General features: G+C 37.6%; 1 protein-coding gene across 1 annotated transcript in view; it reads right to left on the bottom strand.

Annotated features, from left to right (window-relative positions):
• LOC148941247 (uncharacterized) overlaps nucleotides 1–23,000 on the bottom strand; it is a 77,300-nt gene that overhangs the window by 6,891 nt on the left and 47,409 nt on the right. The window contains exon 3 of the mRNA XM_089104071.1: nucleotides 21,621–21,767. Coding sequence (XP_088960197.1) covers nucleotides 21,621–21,767 — 147 coding nt within the window. The remainder of the gene's footprint in view (nucleotides 1–21,620; nucleotides 21,768–23,000) is intronic.

Here is a 23,000-nt window from a genome sequence, read left to right as displayed (position 1 = left end):
GTCTAATCGGGTGTCAAGGTCAATCGATCTGTTGTTGTTTGGCCACGTGCGAATGACATGAGGGATGATTTACATAATCGATGGGGGACATAATTTATTCAAGGATTATTGATCGAGTCTAATGTGTGTGTGTCAAGGTCAATCGATCTGTTGGTGTTTGGCCACGTGCGAATGAGATGAGGGGTGATTTACATAATCGAGGGGGGACATACTTTATTCAAGGATTATCGATCGAGTCTAATGTGTGTGTGTCAAGGTCAATCGATCTGTTGTTCTTTGGACACGTGCGAATGACATGAGGGGTGATTTACATAATCGATGGGAGAATTATTGATTCACGAGCATGGGGAATTATGAAACAATATGTTCATAGAGTCCCTAGGGAGAAAGATTACGTAATAGCTCAATAATAACTCCGGGATGAAGGTTGCACATGCGCATTGAATACTAACGGGAACAGTGTTATTGATCTAGGACTCGAGGTGGAAGTGAATTTCCGAGAACTTGATTGCGTAATCGATTGGGAATTTTATTGATCCGATAACGGGAAACAGTTAGATCACGTGTTTCCTTCTCAGTCAATCAGAGACGTGCTTACATATTAGCGGCGGTGGGAATATAAGGAACGGGTTTTTTTGATAGAGTTTTATTAGTCTGTGAATAGAATTCAAAGGAGTGAGAAGAACGGTTTTGACTTTACTCATTTTGGATATATATTTGTGTTGATGGCGATGAGTGGAATGTTTACACTATTAGAAGTTGATAGTGGAGTTGATGTATAAGTATAAGTATATAAGTATGTAATAGTACAAGAGCACCAAACATTGCGGTGGAAATCACGAAAGGATCACGGCTATGTCTGGAATGGGATGCAGTATATGCAAGATATGTGATATCCTTGAGCAAATTTAAAATGGAGGATCAATTATGTTTCGCCGCTAAAGTTGATATAGCACACGTTAATAGACTTCAATGTGATTTAAGTGCATTGGTGAAACATATTGAAGACAATAAACAGTATCGCTGATTGTACATGATATGTATTATTGTTGTTGTTTTTGTAATTATTCAATAAAATTGTTTCGAAATCGAAAATGTTCCCTTTCTTTTCTGGTTAGGGCTGACGAATCAGGGTCAGTCTAGAGTCAGCAGTCGGAGTGAAAGGACTGAAAAATGAATAAATTTGAGAAAGATAGAATTAGATCAAATCTAGTGTTTATTGAAAAACATTTGATTTTGGATGATGATTTTCTCGAGTTATCTCTTAAATGCAGGATATTCTATTGTCAGGGAACAATTGACAATATAATGAGTTGTGATTCTCCACCATTGTACTATTGTATGAAGATATTTAAATTTGATTAAAATTCTTATATTCTATTTATTTATATATTAATTTGAACATGTCAGAATCTTATTTTGGGGATAAATTTTAACTCATTGACTATTAAGTAAATGTAGATGTCTAAAACACTGTACGAAGGATGTCAGATCACAGAGATAATCCTCTCTCCCCCCGTTCCATCCATCATGAATTTATAGAACGAGGAGGATCAGTTTAGGGTTAGAGGTGAGTGAGTTTACATCGGAAACCGAAAAATGTTCTATATATGTCCATTGTGCATGTACACTCTTGGCAGTTGGAATCAATGTGAGACTTGTACAATTATTGATGACTATAGTGAAAAGTGTAAATTATGTAATCCTTTGTAAATTACATAGAGGCTATGCAGTACAAATTAAAGGATGTAATTCATGTCTTGAGGAGGTGTGTGATTCTCACCCTAGAGGGCACCTCTGCTCCCATTGTCACCATGATAAATGTGATCACTGGGAGAATACTTACCCCGCTATGACTAGAAAGAATCCCAAACGTGATTTTAGTTTATTTCTACGAGATTTGTATCGTCGTGGATTTAAATTATTCTGGGAAGAGGAATCTGGTCTACGATTCAACTGTTGGAATAACAAGACAATCTGGTTTCTACGTCATCGATGTGACGACACCACCTACTATGACTATAAACCAAGTGATTTTTATTTGGCTGTGACGGAATGTGATTCACCATTTGAAAACACTGTATGTGATATTGCTTCAAATAGACAGATTGAAACTCGTGAATTTCATAATATGAATGTAAATAGTGTCATTGACTATACAAAGAGATATGACAAGAGTGAAGTTATATTGTACTGTAGAAAATGTGACCTTGAATTTGCAGCCTATCAAGTTAAATATACAGTGAATTCAAATTATCTGCCAGCATTAGTGGTTCACGGCAGTTGCCTATACCTCGATAAAGAAATCTAAAATTGAAGATTTAACGACATTGTTTTATATATACATTTTATTAATAAAGAAATTCACAAACATTTTTTAAGCACTTTACTCTTAGGGCACTGAAATCAATACTGTATAGGTCTGAGAGGATATTTTCCACTAGAAAGTCATTCAGACGTGGATTGTCACTATAAATGTGGAGAAACTGCTTGTAAGTATAGCCGCGACATCGGAACACAAAATATAGTAGTGCATGGAAGCCGCAGCTTTTAGTCGTTAGATCCTGCACCCTCTTCCGATTTTGAACAATAGTTTTCCCACTGCTCTCAATATAGTTGCTGATTTGAGGTGTGTAGAATGTATAGGGTAGACCAAGAGGATCAAAAAATTCAATCGTCTTCATTGTTTGAAAGATGCACAGCCAATAACCTGTCAGCACAGTCGACGGACTGCTATTAACAATAATCAAGGTATTGTTAACATTTTGAATTTTTCCAAGAAAGTCTGAGGGTAGACAATAAGATTTGTACTGTGACATGTAGGGGTCCATATTAAATACATTGATTATTTGACTGGTGTTCATGGCGCCAAGTCTAGTAGAACACTGCCTTCGGGAGTGATTTACCAATAGGTTTCATATTGGTTTAGTGAGATTAGGGCAATACTCTCTGCCAATGGGTCGGTAAATGTACACTCTAAACGCACCCTCAATGTACTTAAGATACCCATATCCTGTGTACACGACAAATCCAATAAAATGATGGCATGTATCTTAGCAAACATATCTTCTGTTATACCATTTTCAAATAGTTGTTAATCATGATCTAGGGTTCGCATGGTCAACTCATACAATGTTCTATAGGATTTATCAAAAGATAGATTGTAGAGTGGGATACCGTTTACTTTGCACACAAGAGATGAAAGTTCAAACATCTCGAATTTATGTGGGCATTCACTCCATGATCCTATTGCACTGGCGCTTTTTACAAAGGCCAAAGCCAATTTCGACGGAATTTCAACAGTAAGAAAGGATTAATCGGTGAAGGTGCGTGAGCCCACTGCGATATGACGTTGATTGGTGATTGTATGAGGAACAAGTAGTTTAATATTGTTGCCATTGGCTCTCAGTTTTTCCACGGCCAAAGCAACAGAACTCATGACCTTTTGTTTGCGTACATGAAGTATTGCCGAGGTGAGGGAGAGACTTACAGCGGGATTACCAGCAAGTTCTTTTCTCAATATGAAATTGGAGGGTGCAAGCGTCAATTTTATATCCACTTTAACATTGGGCAGCAGCCATTGGGGTATATTAAATATTTCATGATATATTTTTCCAACTAAATGTAATTCACTAGTTGTAGCATTTTTAAGTGCATCTGTACTATCAGTATTATTAATATATTCATATCCATTGGAGGTGCCTCTCAATTCCTTGTATGACTTGGGTGTCATCAGCATGAATTGAATATAGCTTGTATAATTTGAGAGAGTTGTGCTTGTGCTCACCAGCGTGCCATTGATGTAGACGCTGATTTGACGAAATAAATTATGTAGTATACAATTTTCATAGGATAGTCCATCAACCCGAGTTGGAATTGAATTATCGGATGTCCGGACTTTCATTTGCAAATCTATAAATGTTGAAGACAAGTATATAAAGTAGTCTTCATTGGAATAAATTTGAAAGTGGATACTATCGGAGAGGGGTTGTTGTGGATAAAATTGTTCATAGTATCCATGCTTGACACTCACATCAACATTTTCAGCATTGAATAGATTCTATGAGGCGGTGATTGAAGGTTGAGAATCCTTATGTGGTAGGTAGGACATTTTAGGAGAAGAAATCTATTTTCGATCTAACAATTTTCTTCCTGGGTCTTCTGCTTAAACTACGTGTCGGCCTTTTCCTTCTTTTATTTGACAAAAGAGATGATGTCTTTCGTTTCCGTCCTGAGTGTAGACTGATGAGGGGTGCATTGTTTCTTGACCTTTTTAAACCTTTACCATTCTGTTTTAATCTCTCTCCAAGTGTTCACACACTGGACCTAAGATTTTTCGAAGCACTTTTTTTTAAATCCTTGCCAGAGCCCCAATCGTATAGTGTAGAGGATGCAAAATCTGTTGCAGCCGGTACAAGATATTTTCTAGCCAGTGGTAGTGAAGAGCGAAACAGCTTAGCAAACCAACTGCCAAGACCGTAACCAGACATTGACGAGCGACCTTTGTAGTAGTCCATTCCATTGCCCTTTTGTCTTGGGACAAGAGTATTAACATAGCAGTCAATATCAGGACAAGTGAATACCACTTTTTTATGAGACATCTTGCTGTTGAATGATGGGTCGAAAATGGCATGTAATCACAGCCAAACCTTTTGAAATTGCTATTGGATCACCCAATTTGATTCTTAGTGTTAACTGACAGAGTTCCAAATAGGAAGTGTTTACGGGAATACACTAAAGATGCTTTATATTGTAGTGATGAATATGTTCTTGATTGGTTTTTCGTTCAAGAACTCGTAGGAGGGGAACATTTAAATTACCAACTCGAGATGTTTCCACAAATGAATCATAGAGAAATATACAAGTGTCTGTGGAGAAGGCAGGCGGATAGTCAGCAAAAATGAAATTAGTGTTTCCAGCACTTTTACCATTGATTATATTGAGCTTAAAGCCAAGAAAATCCCTTAGGTGATCATTGAGAATAACCTTTTCGCCAGCAATAGGTGAACTAATATAGATCTTGCCCTCCTCCTTTGAATAGTTTAAATGAAAGGTTCTCTCCTTATGAGCGAAAATTCTTTTATTGATAGTACGACATAAATCATTCATACAGGTGAGTTCCTCGTAGGGTAATTCAACATATGGATAATCCAACCAATTGGTTTTTTGAATTTGTTCTTGATCACCTGGTGGTGGCGGCCAATCATAGGGTCTAATTTTTATTTCATATTTACGATCCTTTTTCCGGATGTCGGATTTATTTTGAGAATATATTCGACAATAGACACTTCATACTGTCCGCCGAATTTGATGGTGTGGGAGAGATTCGTCCAAACATCCATTGTTCTATTCATATCATTGTCGAGAGTATAAGAAACATTGTACATGAAAGTCACATATAAATCATTGTGCATTGTTAATATCTTCAGCACTGACCCAATAATCAAAATCTGAGTTGTATCCTATCCAGAGAACAAGCAACTGTTTCTTACCATGGCGTGTACGAATCTTTAATATCTTTTCAATTTGATAACTTTCACTAGTGTTTCTCACTTTTTGCAGGTCATATTCATAAAAGCCGCCGAGAATCTCATCATCTTTGAGGTCTCAAAGTCTATAAGTTATGTGTTTAGTGTCAAGGATTTTGGACACTTTAAAAAGTTCGGTGCTCCATAAATAATTCCACTTTTTCAAAAATAGTGGTGGTTCTATTAATTCGAACAGTATCACCAACATTGAATTTCTTCTTCTTTTTCTCTTTTTGACCTTTGGAGTATTGCTTTAGAAAAGTATCAAATGTATTTTCATTGTAGTGAACATCCGTTGGTGTAGAGTTGGACAGAGATCGATGAGGTCGTTGATTATAAATCAACATGATTTTATCTAAATCATGAATAAAAGCCGGCGTATTTTTCAATGTGCAATATCTTGAAATTAATAGACGAATCATTCTTATCAATCGTTCAGCCGATGCAGCCTAGATAGGACTGTGACTCTGGGAAAGTGTTGTATTATATTTCTATATTACTTGTGAAACATGGGTATTAACAAAGTCAATACAACGATCAGATTGAATTTTTCTATATGAATCATGTTCGAGAATACTTTCAATTTACTGTGCAACTTCGACAACTCTCTTCGACCGCAATGGTCTGGCATATACATAGCGACTAAGGATATTGATTGCAACTAGAATGTACTTGTAGGGTGTCTTGTGACGCTGTTAAACTGCGTCTAGAGTCAAGAGATCCGTTTGAATTATATCCAGAGGGTAAAAGGCTTTAGTTTGACGATAGTGATTACTACGAAGTCTATGATTTCTATGCAGAGTGTAACTCGGCTCACTTTGTAGATAGTCTTGCACACTTTTAGGGCGAACACCCGTGACTTTGGAAAGAGTTTTGGGAGAACTTAAACTTCCCGCCTCGCCAATATTTTCATAAACACCTTTCAAAACTTCATCCATTTCGAGCGTAGACATGTAGTGCAATGTCCACTCCCCTTGTGCACACTGGCGGGCGAATCAATTCGTCTTCGCTTTTGACTAGCAGCCACATGTGTCGTACTATTCGTGGTGCTGCTCGTGTCTTCTTATTCTTCTTCTTTTTTATATGATGTTGTTGTATGTTCATTTAGTTTATTTAGAATTTTCTTATTGCAAATAATACTTCTAGTGAAGTTTGATACACACAGAAAGGTGTATAGATTATTGTCAAATGATAAGAGACCTTTACGATTAGTCACCATATCACAAATTAAATCAACTAGATTATAACTTTTTCCCTGTATTATAATTCGTTTCCCTGTGCTCTCAACTGGAACCTGATTCTCATCAGTTTCCAACATGAAATAGGATAATAATCTTTTATTCTGTTCTAGATAGGAGAATGGCAATAGGTTTCCAATTTTCAATACAATTGAATTCAATTCCTTCTCCATTGGTTGTACAGAATCTTGAGATGTTTCCTGTTTAGAGGGATCGACGACGATGGCAGGTCTTTCACGATAAGGTTTATGTTTTTCCACACGTCGCAATGCATCTTGAAGTAAAAGCAGTTTTTTGTCATCGGCAATATTCTCATCGTTAATGAATTTTCTTAGATTGTCCTCAAAATGTTCGATGGGAAAGAGGACAAGTTAAAATAGTGTTAATTTATATAGTTTTGCTATTTAGAGAAAAATGCTTACAAGTCCTGCAATCATTGGTAGTAAAATTGTGAAGATTCTACAGCCCGCCTGACGGAGTCGTTGTCTGTTTCTATTTTTTAAATTTTTTTTTCCAGAACAGGTGCCGCACCTGGAAACAATTTTGGTTTTCTGTTGTATAAAAACATATGTCAGTTGAACAATGACCTCAGTTAAATTTAAACAAAGTTCAGATATTATATTAATGAAATCATTGTCAACCCCATGTTTGAGTATAGCCTTCCTAAGCAACGGTTTTGAAGTGCTTAAAACGGAAAACATATGCCGTTGTTCGTGTAGTTTCTTCAGTGTCATAATGGCGACTAATAGTATTTTCTACTGTTTACCGGAAGATATACTGTAATTTCATTTTTGAAAATGTTGGTGACTACACGTAGATCCTCGGGCGTGCTCTGATTAAGATCCAACAAAATGTAACCGTTGGGCTTGCTTGTCGCCTGTGTGTATGCTGAAAACATAAATTTAGGGGCGCGGGGGTATATGGGCTTTTTGAGTTTTTTGCGCTAGCTAGAATAACGAACGACTCGATAGATAATATAGGCAGTGCCATTCAAAGCAAGGGTTCGCATACATTTGCTCTGATGAAACAGATTGTGTAGAACTAGGGTAACGGAAATCTGTTCATGATGGGAGCGAACGGTGAACAGTTGTAGCATTTCTTGTGAGAACTGTTCAATGGATTCAGCCAAATCATCAATAATCAAACACGAGTTCGATTCAATACTATTGAAAACATCAAGTCCTCTTATGAATTGTATTGGTATGGTTGTGGCAATAGCTTTTATTTTATCATAGGACTCTTGCCAAATACTATAGCAATAATAGATTTTTTTCGGCTTTTCCAAAAACATTTTATCGCAATTTTGAATTATTCTAGTTAAAAGTGTTGTTTTCCCCGACATTGACGGACCACACAGAAACGATCTGAAGGGTGTTTTAAATTGATACATGCTGTTGGGGACAACAGTCGGACTACGACTAACTCTAAATCATACTTGTCAAATTAATAATTAGCAATAATTTTCCATTCTATTCAATAAAAACAAAAACAATATGTCATGGAATAAATTATTAAGAGAAACACGTAGAAAACATGAACATTTGACAAATTTCATTTTCAACATTAAAAATTTTTCAACATGAACAATGATCCTAAGGTATAATAAAACCCTTTTTGTCCATTAGCAGCACTATTTGTTTTTAAAAAAAACACTTTTCTGTACAACACCTTTTGTCCATCTAAAGCACTTTTCTATACAACACTTTTTGTACAACACTTTCCATACAACAAAATACACACACTTGGAACAATATCACATTTGAACATTTTGAATTTAAAGGTGGGATCCCCCCCCCCCCGGGCCGCGGGGCCGAAGGCCGGCCGGCCCCGGGCGGGACCCCCCCCCCCCCTGGGTGGCCGCGGGAAGGGACCCCCTCCCCCCTCCCCCCGGGGGGCCGCGGGGCGAAAAAGAATAGTTGTCATCACTGCTACTGCTACAGGTTAGTGGTTGAGTGGTTGGGTTAGTGCTTGGGTTAGTGCTTGGGTTAGATGAACAGTTGAGTTAGGTTAATTTATGTAGAGGTTAGGTTGAGGGGTGGTTAGTTGGTTAGTGTCAGGTTAAGTTAATTGATCCCGACCTACTTGATTGTGATAGTCGACACATTCAACTCGGTCATAAAGGCGGTAATTAAATGGGAGTAGGACAGTCACACTCTTCTCGAGAATATATACCATGTCGGATATAAACGAAATTGCATTTTTCTCTACTCTCACAGTCTACGTTATATAATGTAGAGATAGACTTGCAAGCACTTGTGCTCTCGGCCCTAGGCTACTTTCTACACAGTCTCTGTACACACTCATGTTGAAATTGCTCTTTACAAAATGTGTAGGCACCCCTTTACACGCCTTCTTTTCTTGCCCACTATGAGTTTCAACGCAATAGACTTTGGGGCCCAGGTCCACCGCCCGGGAGTTCAAATTACTCCCTGTCTCTGAGTTTAGAATTAACAGTTGGTTGGGGGCTTGACGTTTCACCAACTCGGGGTAAAGTGACGGTTTCCAGTGGGTGAATTCCATCCGCGATATGATATGCACCCCCTTTTCAAAATCATCAAATAAATCCAACTCTTCAGCCCCATTTACCTTTAATAGCAGAGAGTCTGTATCACCATAGTAAATTTGAACCTCCCCCTCCCGTGGTCATTGCACATTGCAAAAATTGTAAAAGAACGACACCATGAGCTTTTTTGAAATTTCTAGTACTGAACTACCGCCTGCGATATTCTTGTTCAGTACCAAATTTCGCTTTCGCCTGTGTAGAAGAACCATGCCGGCCTCTATGCTCGTGAACGAGGTAAAATGGATATATGCCATTAGTCGAGCAAACTCGAGAGGGTCAGTCGAAACGTAACAGCTAGATATATTCCGTTAACTTTCACACATTCTGCCAATCGTTGAAGGTCGGATGAGCTTATACCTGTCATTCACCACCATTGAATTTGACTGAGAAAGTTTATCGACACAGGTATCGATAAAAGTTTTCAAGTAGGGTCGCTGATTAAACTGTAGGACCCTATGTATTTTAGTGATCTTGAAGCCAGTGCTCACCATCCAATGCAAAAGCACATGGTGAACAACGATATTCTCTGTAGGGTCCAAATCAGCAATCAGTTTCTGTTTGGAGGGAGTCCAATGCATCCCCATATCCTCAACCACTGAACGAGTGTAGGGACTCAGCGAGTCCCTGCTCACCGGCCGATTGATACAGGGAAAAACAAAATCTTTGACTGAGTCGTGAAGCGCCAGCGGAATGTGACCGTCAACTTCAAAGAACCATCCTTGTGGCCCATTGTCCTCGACGGTGGTAATGTCGGGGAGCTCACATGGATTCTCAAGCCATTGATAGTTCCCACACGGCAAAGAGTAGTGTGACATTGCCGAGGGGTACAATGAGTTCATGTCCAAGAACACTGCATTTGACTTTGCACCGCTGCTTTGTCCACTCGGATCAGTTAACAAGATACGGTCCCCATGAAAAACATACCCTCCCCTCATTGAGCGCTCTACAAAAAGGTGCTGATCTACGTCTGTGATTAGGCCTATTTCCTCCCTGCTAATTTTTAAAATTAAATCCATCACTAAATGGGGCGTAGAAAAATAATAGCCTATATCTAACCCGAACTCTGAATAGATCTGGTCTGTGTTCTTACAGACTATATCCAACAGAGTTAGAACGTCACTGGCCAAGTACAGTCTACAATAATCGCCCTAATTTTTACATTTCCCCTTGGACCACACCTTCTTGGCAAACTCATACTCCACGGCTGTGCATTCACTGTTGGTCAGTGAATTGTAAAAAGCTTCAATTGGAGGTAGTTTCTCCTCACTTAAGCGTGCGCCAGAACAGTAATAATCGTATGCATATATACCTTTGCATGTCAACAGGTCATACACTTCACTGTCTGGAAAGTGCTGTTTAAGCAAGAGAAAGCTATCAAAATTGTCGCTTTTTTTCACATGAATCAAATGACTCAATGCCATTGGGAAAAAAAAAAAAGAATCAAAAAAACAAATTTTATTAAAAAACGTATTCTCCATATCAACTGCCAGCCAATTAAGCCCAAGAAGCAGTAGATTATCAGCCGATTTGTAAATTATGTTTTATATATATTAACTATTGAACCATTGCAAATCTACTCCCCCTCACTCACGGTGCATCCGTGCTAAGTCTGGTCACATAAATTTCAAGCAATCCTTATCATTCTGTCGACAAAATGGTCTAAAAAACTTTCAGATCACGGGTAAATTAAACGGTTGCTGAGAAACCCCCCTAAAATTACTACCCCCCGATGATATTTCCTGCCATACATGATCATGATCTTTAACTGGCCCTTTCCCCCCCCGGGTCGCGGTTGCATCCTCCTCTGTCAACACTTCCTGGCCTAACCCCCCTATTTTTTTAGTTGTAATCGCGCTTAGAGACGCAGACCACAGCAAACTTTGATAATTGTTATTTATCACAAGCGAAATAGCACCATGAGCCGTGCCAATCAGTTTAGTCAGTGCCTTGACCATGCACTCCCCCTCATCCAAGGTTTCAACTATTTCTAACAACCACCTGGTGTTACAACTATCTCTTTGCGCGTGAGCGTAGGACGCTTCAATAGCCTGATGTTCTTTGACTCGATCTGGAAATTGGGGATCATTCACTTCCACCAGCTTAACTTCACAGTCCAAAGATATTTTGTTGCACTGGAGAAGGGTATTCTGAAAATTTTTGAAACGTAGAATTGCCCTATCCCCTGAAACCGTTTCCACTGTCTGATAGCCATGTCGTCTACAGTGCTTCATGTGATCCCACAGTTTTATATCACTACGGAAGTGTGACAAGTACATTGGACAGTAGAAACGTACCCCGAGATCCCTACCACCCCCCAGAACTCTCCTGATGTCAGTGATAGGGTTAAAATGCCCGATTGTGTTTGGTTGACTAGGTGGTGTGCAAAACAACCAAACCCAGTGTTTAACCAAATCAACTGACGAGCCCCGGACAGGGAAAACCACCCCCTTCTTTTTTAAACGAACCCCATCTTCAAATTCTGTTTCGTATTGTACCACAGTAACGCCAATGTTTAAATGAGCATTAGCCTTTTCAAACATGTCAATAGATCGAAGCGTTACTGGGTATTTCCCCTCTAAACAAGAAAAATCTCAGCTGGGAAAACGGAGCCCTCCTTCCCATGTACAGCCCAATTGTCTAAATTCTTCTTGGTAGCGTCCCGAGCTAGAGGCTCGAATGCTGAGATGAGGAAAGCATATCTGAAACACATATGACCTGTTTCAAAACAGATCTTCTGGACACCTTGACAACCTACTAGATCTGGATTATAATTTAAAACTGTATCCCTTTCATATCCCCCGCCTGCCCCCCCGCTGAAAATAAAATATTTCTTAATTTTACAAATATTAACGCTTAAATTTTCAATAAATAAAACTAGAGATCCACTACTATTTTCATTAAAGTTCTCGAGATGCGTTATAATTTGATCGACCCAATCTAAGAAAGCTCCCTCAAAACTTTGTAAATTTGAATAAGCCAACCGCATCTCAGAATGTATAAAATGATAATAAACATCCCTTTTTCCCTCATTCAAATAAAAAACCTTTAGAACAATGGAGACCTTAATTGAATCTCTACCTCCCCACAACTGAATTTGATTCTCCAGAAGTGCACGAATTTTTTCTACATATGCATGTACAATTTCTATAGGGTTAAAGACAAAATTACCACACAACAGCGAATTAAAAGGATCACCACACACTGCAGTGAAAACAACTATATTATTTATAAGTGTATTGGATAGCTGAAAGTCTGGGAGAGTTGTTTCCCCCTCTCCCGCGGGTATAAGTTAACCTACCCCCCCCTGGTCCAAAAAAAATTGCGACTGCTACACTTACGGTGTTCGCAGTGGAGTAGATATGAGATAGGAGGGTTGAGGGTTCCCTGTTAATTACTAGGTAAAATAATCTAAAATTTTCACTGTGTTTTGACTTAGCAAAGGTAAGTACCCCTGTTCAACTGTGCTATTATATACATTATTTAGAAAATCATCAAACAACTCATCAATATTAAAAGGTACTTCAATTGAATTAATAATAGAGTGACAGTCACTGATGGCTGAATTGTCCTGAAGGTTCAGTGCCACTTCTTCGCCTTCTCCAACTGACCAGCAGGGAGGGGAGGGAGAATCTGGACCCAGGACAACCTATAAATGAAAAATAGCTTATTTTCAAAGTGTTCAACTCATCACTACTTTTAAAGTTTGTATTATTTTTGATTAATAAAATTTTTTTAATTAAAATTAAATTTCCAAATTAATATATTAAATATAAGACAACAATTGTATCTTTTTTTTTAAAAGTTTCAAATTTTTTTTTTTTTTTTTTTTTTTTTAGGTGCTTCCCCCGTGGCGCTTCTCGGGGCCCGTGATGCATCTCTGTGGCGCCTTCCCTGGCCCGTGGCGCATCCTGTGACGCTTTCCCATACCCGTGGCACATCCTGTGGAACTTTCCTGGCCCGTGGCGCATCTCGATTGTGCTTTTCTGGACCGTGGCACTTCTCTGTGGTACTTACCGGGCCCGCATCGCTTCCCTCGTTGCGTCCCTGCCCCACAGCACTTTCTGGCCCAGTGGCATATCTTATACTATTATAATATATTTACAGTCTAAAACGTGACATAGTAGGTTTTGATATTTTTCAAACAATCCCACCAAATAAAATTTAAAATTAATACTTTTTATCTTATCTGGTAAAAAAAAAACAACATGATTTGAAAAGGATAGCCATCTCCTGTCATGATACACAACTCATTCAGATATAAAGTTTTTTTTTATAATATTTGTAGAGGCAAGGTGAACCATTCGTTTATATCTTAATAGAAATTACCAAACCTTACTATGACCAGAATATAGTGCCTTTTTTTTTTTGGCTTCACTAATCTAATTTAGCAAAAGGGTGAAAACATGACATATTATGTTTTGTTTTTGTTCAAAAAATTCCTCAAAATAAAATTTAATATTAATAATTTTTATCTTCTCTGTGAAAAAAACATGATTTGAAAAGGATAGCCATCTCCTCTCATTATACACAAATACTTCAGATATAAAGTTTTTTTTTTGTAATATTTGTAGAGGTAAGGCGAAGCAGTCGTTTATATCGCAATAGAAATTATCAAACCTTACTATGACCAGAATATAGTGCCTTTTTTTTTGTCTTAACTAAACTAATTAAGCAAAAGGGTGAGTTCGTGAACTTGACATGATTAAAAAGGGAGAATATTATATTTACTTGGGGGAGAAAAGATATTTCATAAATCCCGCTGAGATATACTCTTATACAATGTTCGAAAATGTTGCATGTGGAAAAAGGTCTATAATAGTTGGATGAAATTGATAGATATTTCTATAACTAGAGGTAAAAATGCTTACATTTTTATATCTCGGCTGCACTTGGGTGCCAGAAGGCCTGGGTAGCGAGCGTTGGAGGGTGGACGGAACGGCATCGCTATGTTTCTGTGTGACTGTGTCGGCTATTTCACGATCTTGCATAGATGAGTCCGCAGGGTTCTCCATATTAAAAGAAGCCATCCATTCTCTTTTCGGTTTTCGACCGGACTGTTTGATCGCTGTCTCGTCCACTTTTGCTTTCTTGGGTGGAGGGGATATGCATTCTTCACAATTGTCCTTAAAAAGAAGGGAAAAAGTTAGTATCTAAATAATTTGCCCCCTTTTTTACAGAAAGAAAGTTAGTATCATCATCCATGCAATTTTGTTTAGTTTATCACTAAAAAATCAAAAAGTAAAAAAATTTCATGAAATATACTAATTGCATCCTTTTTGAATCTGAGAATTATGGCTCACTGAACCATTAAAAAGCTGGCCTAGTTTGTATCTTTATCACACCCCCCGGAAAAAAAAAGCCCCCCGAAAATCACCCCCACGGAAAATATAACTGTGAAAAGACATGGACAAATACCACCTCCCCCCACCACCGAAAGATATCGCAACCGGTGGAATCTGAGAATTACTGCTCACTGAACCGTTCAAATGCCGGCCTAGTTTTTATATTTATCATACCCCCAGAAAAACAGAACACGGAAAAAAACCCCCACGGAAAATATCCCTGAGAAAAAAGACATGGAAAAATATCCCCTCCCCCCACCACCGAAAGATATCGCATCCTTTTGAATCTGAGAAAGAAGAATTACGGCTCACTGAACCGTTCAAAGGCCGGTCTAGTTTATATATTTATCACACCCCCCAGAAAAAACAGCCCACGGAAAATAAACCCACGGAAAATATCCCTGAGAAAAGACATGGAAAAATATCCCCTCCCCCCACACCGAAAGATATGGTAAAAATGCTATTCAATTTACGCATAATAAAGCAATGTATCTTTTTCTTAAAGAGAAACCGTTGGTTAAGCTGCTATCCAAATTCTGTTATATTTAGCACAGCCGGATGTACATTAAAGTAGTGTCATCACTTATCAGGTTATTATATCGTTGAAATAAATCTATAAGTCAAAGCCATATCGGATACTCTATTCAGGGAATGACAGACAGTTGACAGAGGCTTTTAGATAAGATAAGGAATATATCGAAAACAGACTTATGGTCGTAAACAGAGGGGGAAGGAAGGATGGGGTTTACGTAACGAAAAAAGAGCGTATTTTACACCTTTTATCGAGTATAAACATCATATAGGGACGTTTGTATAGGGGGGGGGGGTTACCCGAAGATAGGAGAGGGTGACCACGGAAAATAATTTTGAAAATAAAACAGAACTTACATGGTAAATTGTAGTTGCCAAGGCTTCAACTTCATCAATAGTATCCATTCTAGTTGTTTGAACTGTGTTCTGGAACTTTCTGATAATTTAATCACATTGCAGACCCGTTATATACGAAATCTCAAGAGCGAATTGTTATGTAACGGGAAAATCATATGTAAGCACGTCTCTGATTGGCTGAGAAGGAGGATGTATCCGACTCGATGATTGGCTGAGAAGGAAACACGTGATCTAACTGTTTCCTGTTCCAGGACACCTTGACATTCACCCCTAGCATGCACTTGTCCAAAACAACAATAATAAATAAATCCCTCAGGCCTAAAGATTAAAGAAAACCTTAATGTTTCTTAATTCTCCCCTTCGTGAATCAATAATTCCCCCTAGCGATTATGTAAATCATGTTCTCAGGACAGGCTAGCCAAACAACAATGAAGCCATGTTTGTTTCTTAATTACTCCCTTCGTGAATCAATAATTACCCCTAGCAATTATGTAAATCAAGTTCTCAGTCCAGGCTAGCCAAACAACAATGAAGCCATGTTTGTTTCTTAATTTCCCCGTCTTGAATCAATAATTTCCCCTAGCGATTATGTAAATCAAGTTCTCAGGGCAGGCTAGCCGAGAAAAACAGCAAATAAATCGACCTTGGAAAAAGAGGTCATTGAGCGATTACGTAATCTTTCTCCCTAGGGACTCTACGATCGTATTGTTTCATAATTCCACACGCTCGTGAATCAATAATTCCCCCATCGATTATGTAAATCACCCCTCATGTCATTCGCACGTGGCCAAACAACAACTGATCGATTGACCTTGACACACATTAGACTCGATCGATAATCCTTGAATAAATTATGTCCCCCATCGATTATGTAAATCATCCCTCATGTCATTCGCACGTGGCCAAACAACAACAGATCGATTGACCTTGACACACATTAGACTCGATCGATAATCCTTGAATAAATTATGTCCCGTCAGCATTAAACTAAATTGTAGATGGCAGCAGGGGTGAGGGATCGCGCTGGTACCCCCTCCTCTACTATGATTATCAGCTTACTCTAGATTCTCTACTAGATATAATTAAAGTTCCCTTCCATCTTCTAGCCACTTCTCCTTCATCTGATCTCCCAGACCTTGAGCTTTATCTGGCCCAGATAATTCACGTTCTAAAAATCGCAGTCACTGCTTACCTTCCTCTTGGAAGAATAAGTAGGGTTGCGAAGAAAATAGGCTGGTATACGTACCCAGACCTTAAAAAGGCAAAAGAACGTCACTGTTTTGGCGTAATGTGTGGATTGAGACTGATAAGCTACGGTCAGGGGTCCTTTTCCATCTTACAAAATATACAAAGAATAAATTCCGCAAGCTCATCCCTTTGTGGAAAAAGCATCAAAACCCTGAGCTATCATCTAATCTCTATATTATGGCACTACCCCTTAACCCCTTCCCATTTATGGCACTACGTCTCTAAATTGACATCCCTTCCAACCTTTTTTCCAGACGTTGTTTCAATGGACGATTGGATCAAATATTTATCTAAGTTTTTGCAACTGACCCTTCTCCTCAAGACAACATCTTTAAATCAAAACTGTTAACACATTTTCGTGATTTAAACTCCCATAGCAATTTTATTACAGTTTCACCTCCTGATACTAAAAACTGGGTCCGACTACTGAAATCTTGTATGTCTGTGGGTCTTGATGGGATCATGTTCGAACATTTGAAGCATGGCTCTCCCAAGCTTTTCTTACATCTTTCTTTATCATTTCAAGCTGCTTTGTCTCACAATTATGTACCAAAGTAATTTTGTGAGGGTCTAACTTCTTGTATTCCAAAACGAGGTAAAGACACTTCTGTTTACTCTTCCTACAGGCCTATTACAGTTTTTCGATTCTTGGGAAGCTTTTAGAAAAATCATTTTTAACCAGGCTTATGATAGAACAAATATGGTGGACAATCAGTTCAGGTTCCGCAGAGGTCTTGGTGTTCAGAATGCTCACGGAACAATTCTTTCAATTCTTCGTCAGTAAGAGTACTCCAAGCAGGAATAAATTACTTGATCACTCGATATATATGGAGTATTTGACTCCATATTGTACTCCCAATCCATTTTGTCTCTCTTGAAATATGAATCCATTCATTTGCAAGTCTCTTTGGTCATGGTATCAAAATTCCACCACTCGAATTAGAGTTGGCCGTTTAATTTTGAGCAAGATACCCCTTAGGAGTGGGGTTAAACAAGGGTCAGTGCTTATTCCTGTGATTTTCAATGTAGTTCTTCGCTCGGCTGCAACGGTTTTGCTTCCTTTGGTCACTCTAGATGGCCTTGAAATCAGTCATATTTCACACGCTGATGACCTTCTATTATTAGGTGAGTCAGTATATATTATGGGTAAAGGCACCGATGATTCGACAGTGCAATTTCGGAACCACTGTCGAAATTTTCCTTCAAAACGGGATAGCTCTGCTTAGCCGTGACTTAGAGCGCCATCTCTTGGAGCCGTCGTTATATTTCGACGGTGCGAAACGTGGACACTATATCCGGTACACCCAGATAAGAAAAGAACATTCAATTCGGTCAGTTTCCTGTTTTCGACACAAGAGGAGCTCACGACAATTTTTCAGGTATGTAATGTTCAAACTGTCATTACTTGGTTATACATTGCAAGAAAAAGTTGGGATAAGCGCCAACGTGTCGAGATACATCTGATCTTCTCTGAAATGTAGCCACATTAGCTTTTTCTTGATAAAATTAAATGAAAATGGCGACGGAAATTGCATTGTCAAAACTAGGTTCCAAGAGTCGAAAATTCTTGTTCGATGTAGTGGAATACCAGGTAGACTAAAAATGTTGCTTCAGCCACATTCAAGCGTAAATATCGGCTTCTATCAAGGGATTTATTTCTTTGGCGAATATCTTGTAGTAACCTTGTCGAAATTTTGGACAGACAGCAACAGGCCCTGTCGAAATATAGGTGACTTTGTTGAAAATTCACTGAACATGTAAAATACATGAAAAATAATAGGTGTTACAATTCCAGGATTCTCTGATGAAACCATAGACATCATAGCTGTTGAATTTATAGTTGCTTTCTGTGCAACAAGAAATTTTGATGATTATTATTTCTAATTAAAGCCTATTTCAGATAAGGAAACATTTAAACTAAAGTTGTTTTTTTAAACTTTGATAGTTTTACTTACAGACACTGGATTTTTCCATCATCTGAGGAACTGCCGCTTGGCGTCATACCATGCAGGGGCGTAAATTGCTATGGGGAAGGGGGGGCAGTTGCCCCCTCCCCCGACCTCGTTTTGCCCCCCCCCCCCTCCAGACCTGATTTTGCCCCCCCCAGATATTTTAGATTATACCCTTATTTATCCTTCATCCGAATAAAAAATACAAATTTTATCGAATACAAAATCTTATACGAAATGACGCGTAGCCCTCGTTTTTTCTCTAGCATTGTCAAGTAAAGATAGTATTGAATGAATTAATTTGTTGAATAAGAGTGTGCGATGAGTCAGAGAAAAATAATCGATATTTTGTTTATCTAGTCAACCGGCTAAAAAAGCTAAGTTGGTGGATAGTGTAGCAGCAACCAAGGCAGCAACAGAAGCTGGCCCAAGTGAGGTGTGTAATTTTGCCATTTATGGTTTGACTAATATAAACTTATAGCCTTTCCTTCATGCAATAAATTCCATGCGAACTAAAGTTTAGCCTACAGAAGTAAGATCTTAATTTCGCACTACAACTTAGAATTAATTTATAAATCGCAAATTTTGTGGGAAAAATCATATAACCAAGCATATAACAAACAATTATAGATATAGAGGTGTCATTCAAGGAGGGGGGGGGCAGGCTAGGACTTCAGAGATGACTACAGGGACTACAGCCTGATTTATCAGACATGATTTACGGCAAAGAGTTTTGGAAGAGCTTAAGGGAATGAAAGAGCATTAAATGCTTTCCTAAGTCCCTGCCATTTTTGCTAGGTGGCCGCTCACCATTATTTATACCTCTTGTTATATTCTCACCCTAGAAACTGGGTATGGCGCAAAAAAAGGAATGAAAAACAGCTAAAATACATTTGAATTGACAGTTTTAGTATAAATAAAAATTGCTGCTTCGTGACAAAATTCTACTTTTTAAAAGTTAAATCGGCTATTATTGCGAGGCATTCGCTTCACGTCAGCGTGCTTCATCCAAAACAAAATTTACGACTTGCCCTCCTAGATTTTGCTGATAAGCTAGATAAGTACGAGAATTTTGTTGTATTGAATTGCTAAGTTTCTCATTCGGATTAATTATCGGATTAGTTATCGTTTAATTTAGGAAATTCTACTCGTAGTTAAACTGACAAAAAACGATATATATGTTTTAACCCTTTTAAATTTCACTTGACTAGATTAGACTATTTTACCGAATTCTAAAAACTGAGAATTTGAGCATTTGGAGGCGCTTAAACATGCAGAAGATGCTACAGCGTATTGAATGATCAGTCGAAAGATATTTATATGCTATCGTCAATTTTGGCGGAAATAAAGCTATTATTATAAATGAGAGATAAAGCACCCTATTTAATAGACCACCCCGTTATTAATCATGAAATAACAAAAACTAAAACTATTAAGGGCAAAATGCCAATACGTAACACTAAACGGTAGTAGAAAAGCTAATTAGAAGCTAGGAGCAGGGGCGTCACTATCACTTTTTTTTGGGGGGGGGGAGGGTGATTCTGGACTTTACAGACGAATGACAGTCAAACACAAAATTTTTGAAGTGGATTAAAATGGCAGATCATACTTTGAAATGGCCGAATGTTGACGACATTTACACTGTGAACAATGAAGAAATCTTTGCTGGGCCGTTAAAGCTGACAGGAAGCAGTCCGTTCCAGATAGCGTTTGGAGATGCTATTCCTATAGCATATAGGCAACACTGAAAAAAAGAAGTCATGTGACCTAGGTCACACGATTGGGCCTACACTCCATGTGATTATCCACGTTTGTTCCTATTTTTGACAAACTTTTGTCGGTTTTATTGCTTCTACTATCTGAATGGTGTTTTATACTTTTACAAATTAAACGAAGTTGAAGAGAAACGAAGAAACGAAGTAATAAGAATAGGCACGTCGAATATACCAGGTTCTGCCCACAAGCATTCCCCAAGTATTTCGACACGTGTCGAATTGGGTTCCGACTTGCGTCGAAAACAGGTTTGTTTTTTTGTGTCGAATTTGTAGGTGAAAACGCTCCGATTTCAGAAAATCGGAGTTTTGTACCCTTTTCTGATAAAACTTCAAATGGCTAATCAAACGGTTAGATTCCTAGATGTTTTTCCTACACTCTCAGACCCTTTTCAAACCAAAATTTTTAGATTAAGCCTTCTTGAGTAGAAAAAGTGTTTTTTTTTACAAAAACTGTCGAATCATCGGTGCCTTTACCCTAGATGAATAAATGAACTTAGAAGGAGTAAAAATTAAATTGAATAACCAAGTCAAACCTAAAAAGAGCTAAACATTACTTAAAACAGGATTTTGGCTACTGTCCCCTCCCTCTACCTTAAACGTAAAAGTTTTAGAGTCTATTGAGTCATTTGCGTTTCATTGAAAACTATAAAAATTTTGAAGTGTGTGCTTTATTTTTCAAACATTGACGAAAAATAAAAAATAAATCACTATCATAATCAAGATAACTGGAAAGAAGTTATGAAACTAAAATAAATATTTAATATATAATGATATTAATTCCTCGAAATCTCAGCAATTCAAGATTTTATTCAACTACAATTTTTCCATTTCTCACTATTACAAATAAAAAAAATATTTATAATATATTTTATTTTTAGTAATCAGGTCTAACAATTGGCCTATCTATCTGGCTATATCTTTGACATCATCCAGCCCATAAGCAATAAGCAACCCACCTCGCGTTGAGAGTAAGGTTTGCTTTAACATTTAAAATAATTGCCAGTTTTATTACTATGGATTACAATTTAAAACAAAATTCTGAAACCCTCTCAAATTTTTGGCAGTCCTTATATATATCTGAGCACGCACCTTTTTCAGCTTTAGCAGCAGAATCTAGTGAAGGATAATCAGACTCTAGCTGTGCAAAAGATAAGAAAGGAGAATCATAATTCGGAATGTCTTCATAGCTAGGTACTTGAATTGAAATTGTAGATCCACACAATTCATCTTCGCCTTCTGAAAAACAAATTAAAGCGACATGATAACCAACATAACAAATTGGGTTTCGAATAGAATATGTTCATTCACTAAAAAAGCTTCAAGCTAACACGAGTATGTCAACAACAAAACATAAATCAAATTATGTAAGGAGATATAAAAATAACAACAACAAAAATCCAAAGTGGTAACTGCTGTTTCAGGGTCAAAATACTAAGATATATGGAAAACGTCAAGGAATAAAGTGAACGAATAAAATACTGCATAAAGACACTATGGTATCCATGATCCGCACAGTTCATCCTTATTTTTCAACAACAAATAACAAACAAAATAATGCAAGAAACCACAACAACAGCAAAAATAGAATTTTAAAGTAGCAAGTGCTGCTTTAAGATCCATCCACTAAGATATATAGAGAAAACGTCAAGCAACAAAATCAATGCTCAAAATAATGAATAAAATACTGTATAAAGACACTATGGTATCCATGATCCGCACAGTTCATCCTTGTTTTTCAACAACAAATAACAAACAAAATAATGCAAGAAACCATAACAACAGCAAAAATAGAATTTTAAAGTAGCAAGTGCTGCTTTAAAATCCATCCACTAAGATATATAGAGAAAACGTCAAGCAACAAAATCAATGCTCAAAATAATGAATAAAATACTGCATAAAGACACTATGGTATCCATGATCCGCACAGTTCATCCTTGTTTTTCAACAACAAATAACAAACAAAATAATGCAAGAAACCATAATAACAGCAAAAATATAATTTTAAAGTAGCAAGTGCTGCTTTAAGATCCATCCACTAAGATATATAGAGAAAACGTCAAGCAACAAAATCAATGCTCAAAATAATGAATAAAATACTGGATAAAGACACTATGGTATCCATGATCCGCACAGTTCATCCTTGTTTTTCAACAAAAAATAACAAACAAAATAATGCAAGAAACCATAATAACAGCAAAAATATAATTTTAAAGTAGCAAGTGCTGCTTTAAGATCCATCCACTAAGATATATAGAGAAAACGTCAAGCAACAAAATCAATGCTCAAAATAATGAATAAAATACTGTATAAAGACACTATGGTATCCATGATCCGCACAGTTCATCCTTGTTTTTCAACAACAAATAACAAACAAAATAATGCAAGAAACCATAACAACAGCAAAAATAGAATTTTAAAGTAGCAAGTGCTGCTTTAATATCCATCCACTAAGATATATAGAGAAAACGT

The sequence above is a fragment of the Artemia sp. Qi Xiang Cuo genome, chromosome 18 (assembly GCF_049724085.1).
Source record: "Artemia sp. Qi Xiang Cuo chromosome 18, ASM4972408v1, whole genome shotgun sequence".
Classification (NCBI taxonomy): Eukaryota; Metazoa; Arthropoda; class Branchiopoda; order Anostraca; family Artemiidae; genus Artemia; species Artemia sp. Qi Xiang Cuo.
This window is presented reverse-complemented; position numbering and strand designations above follow the sequence as displayed.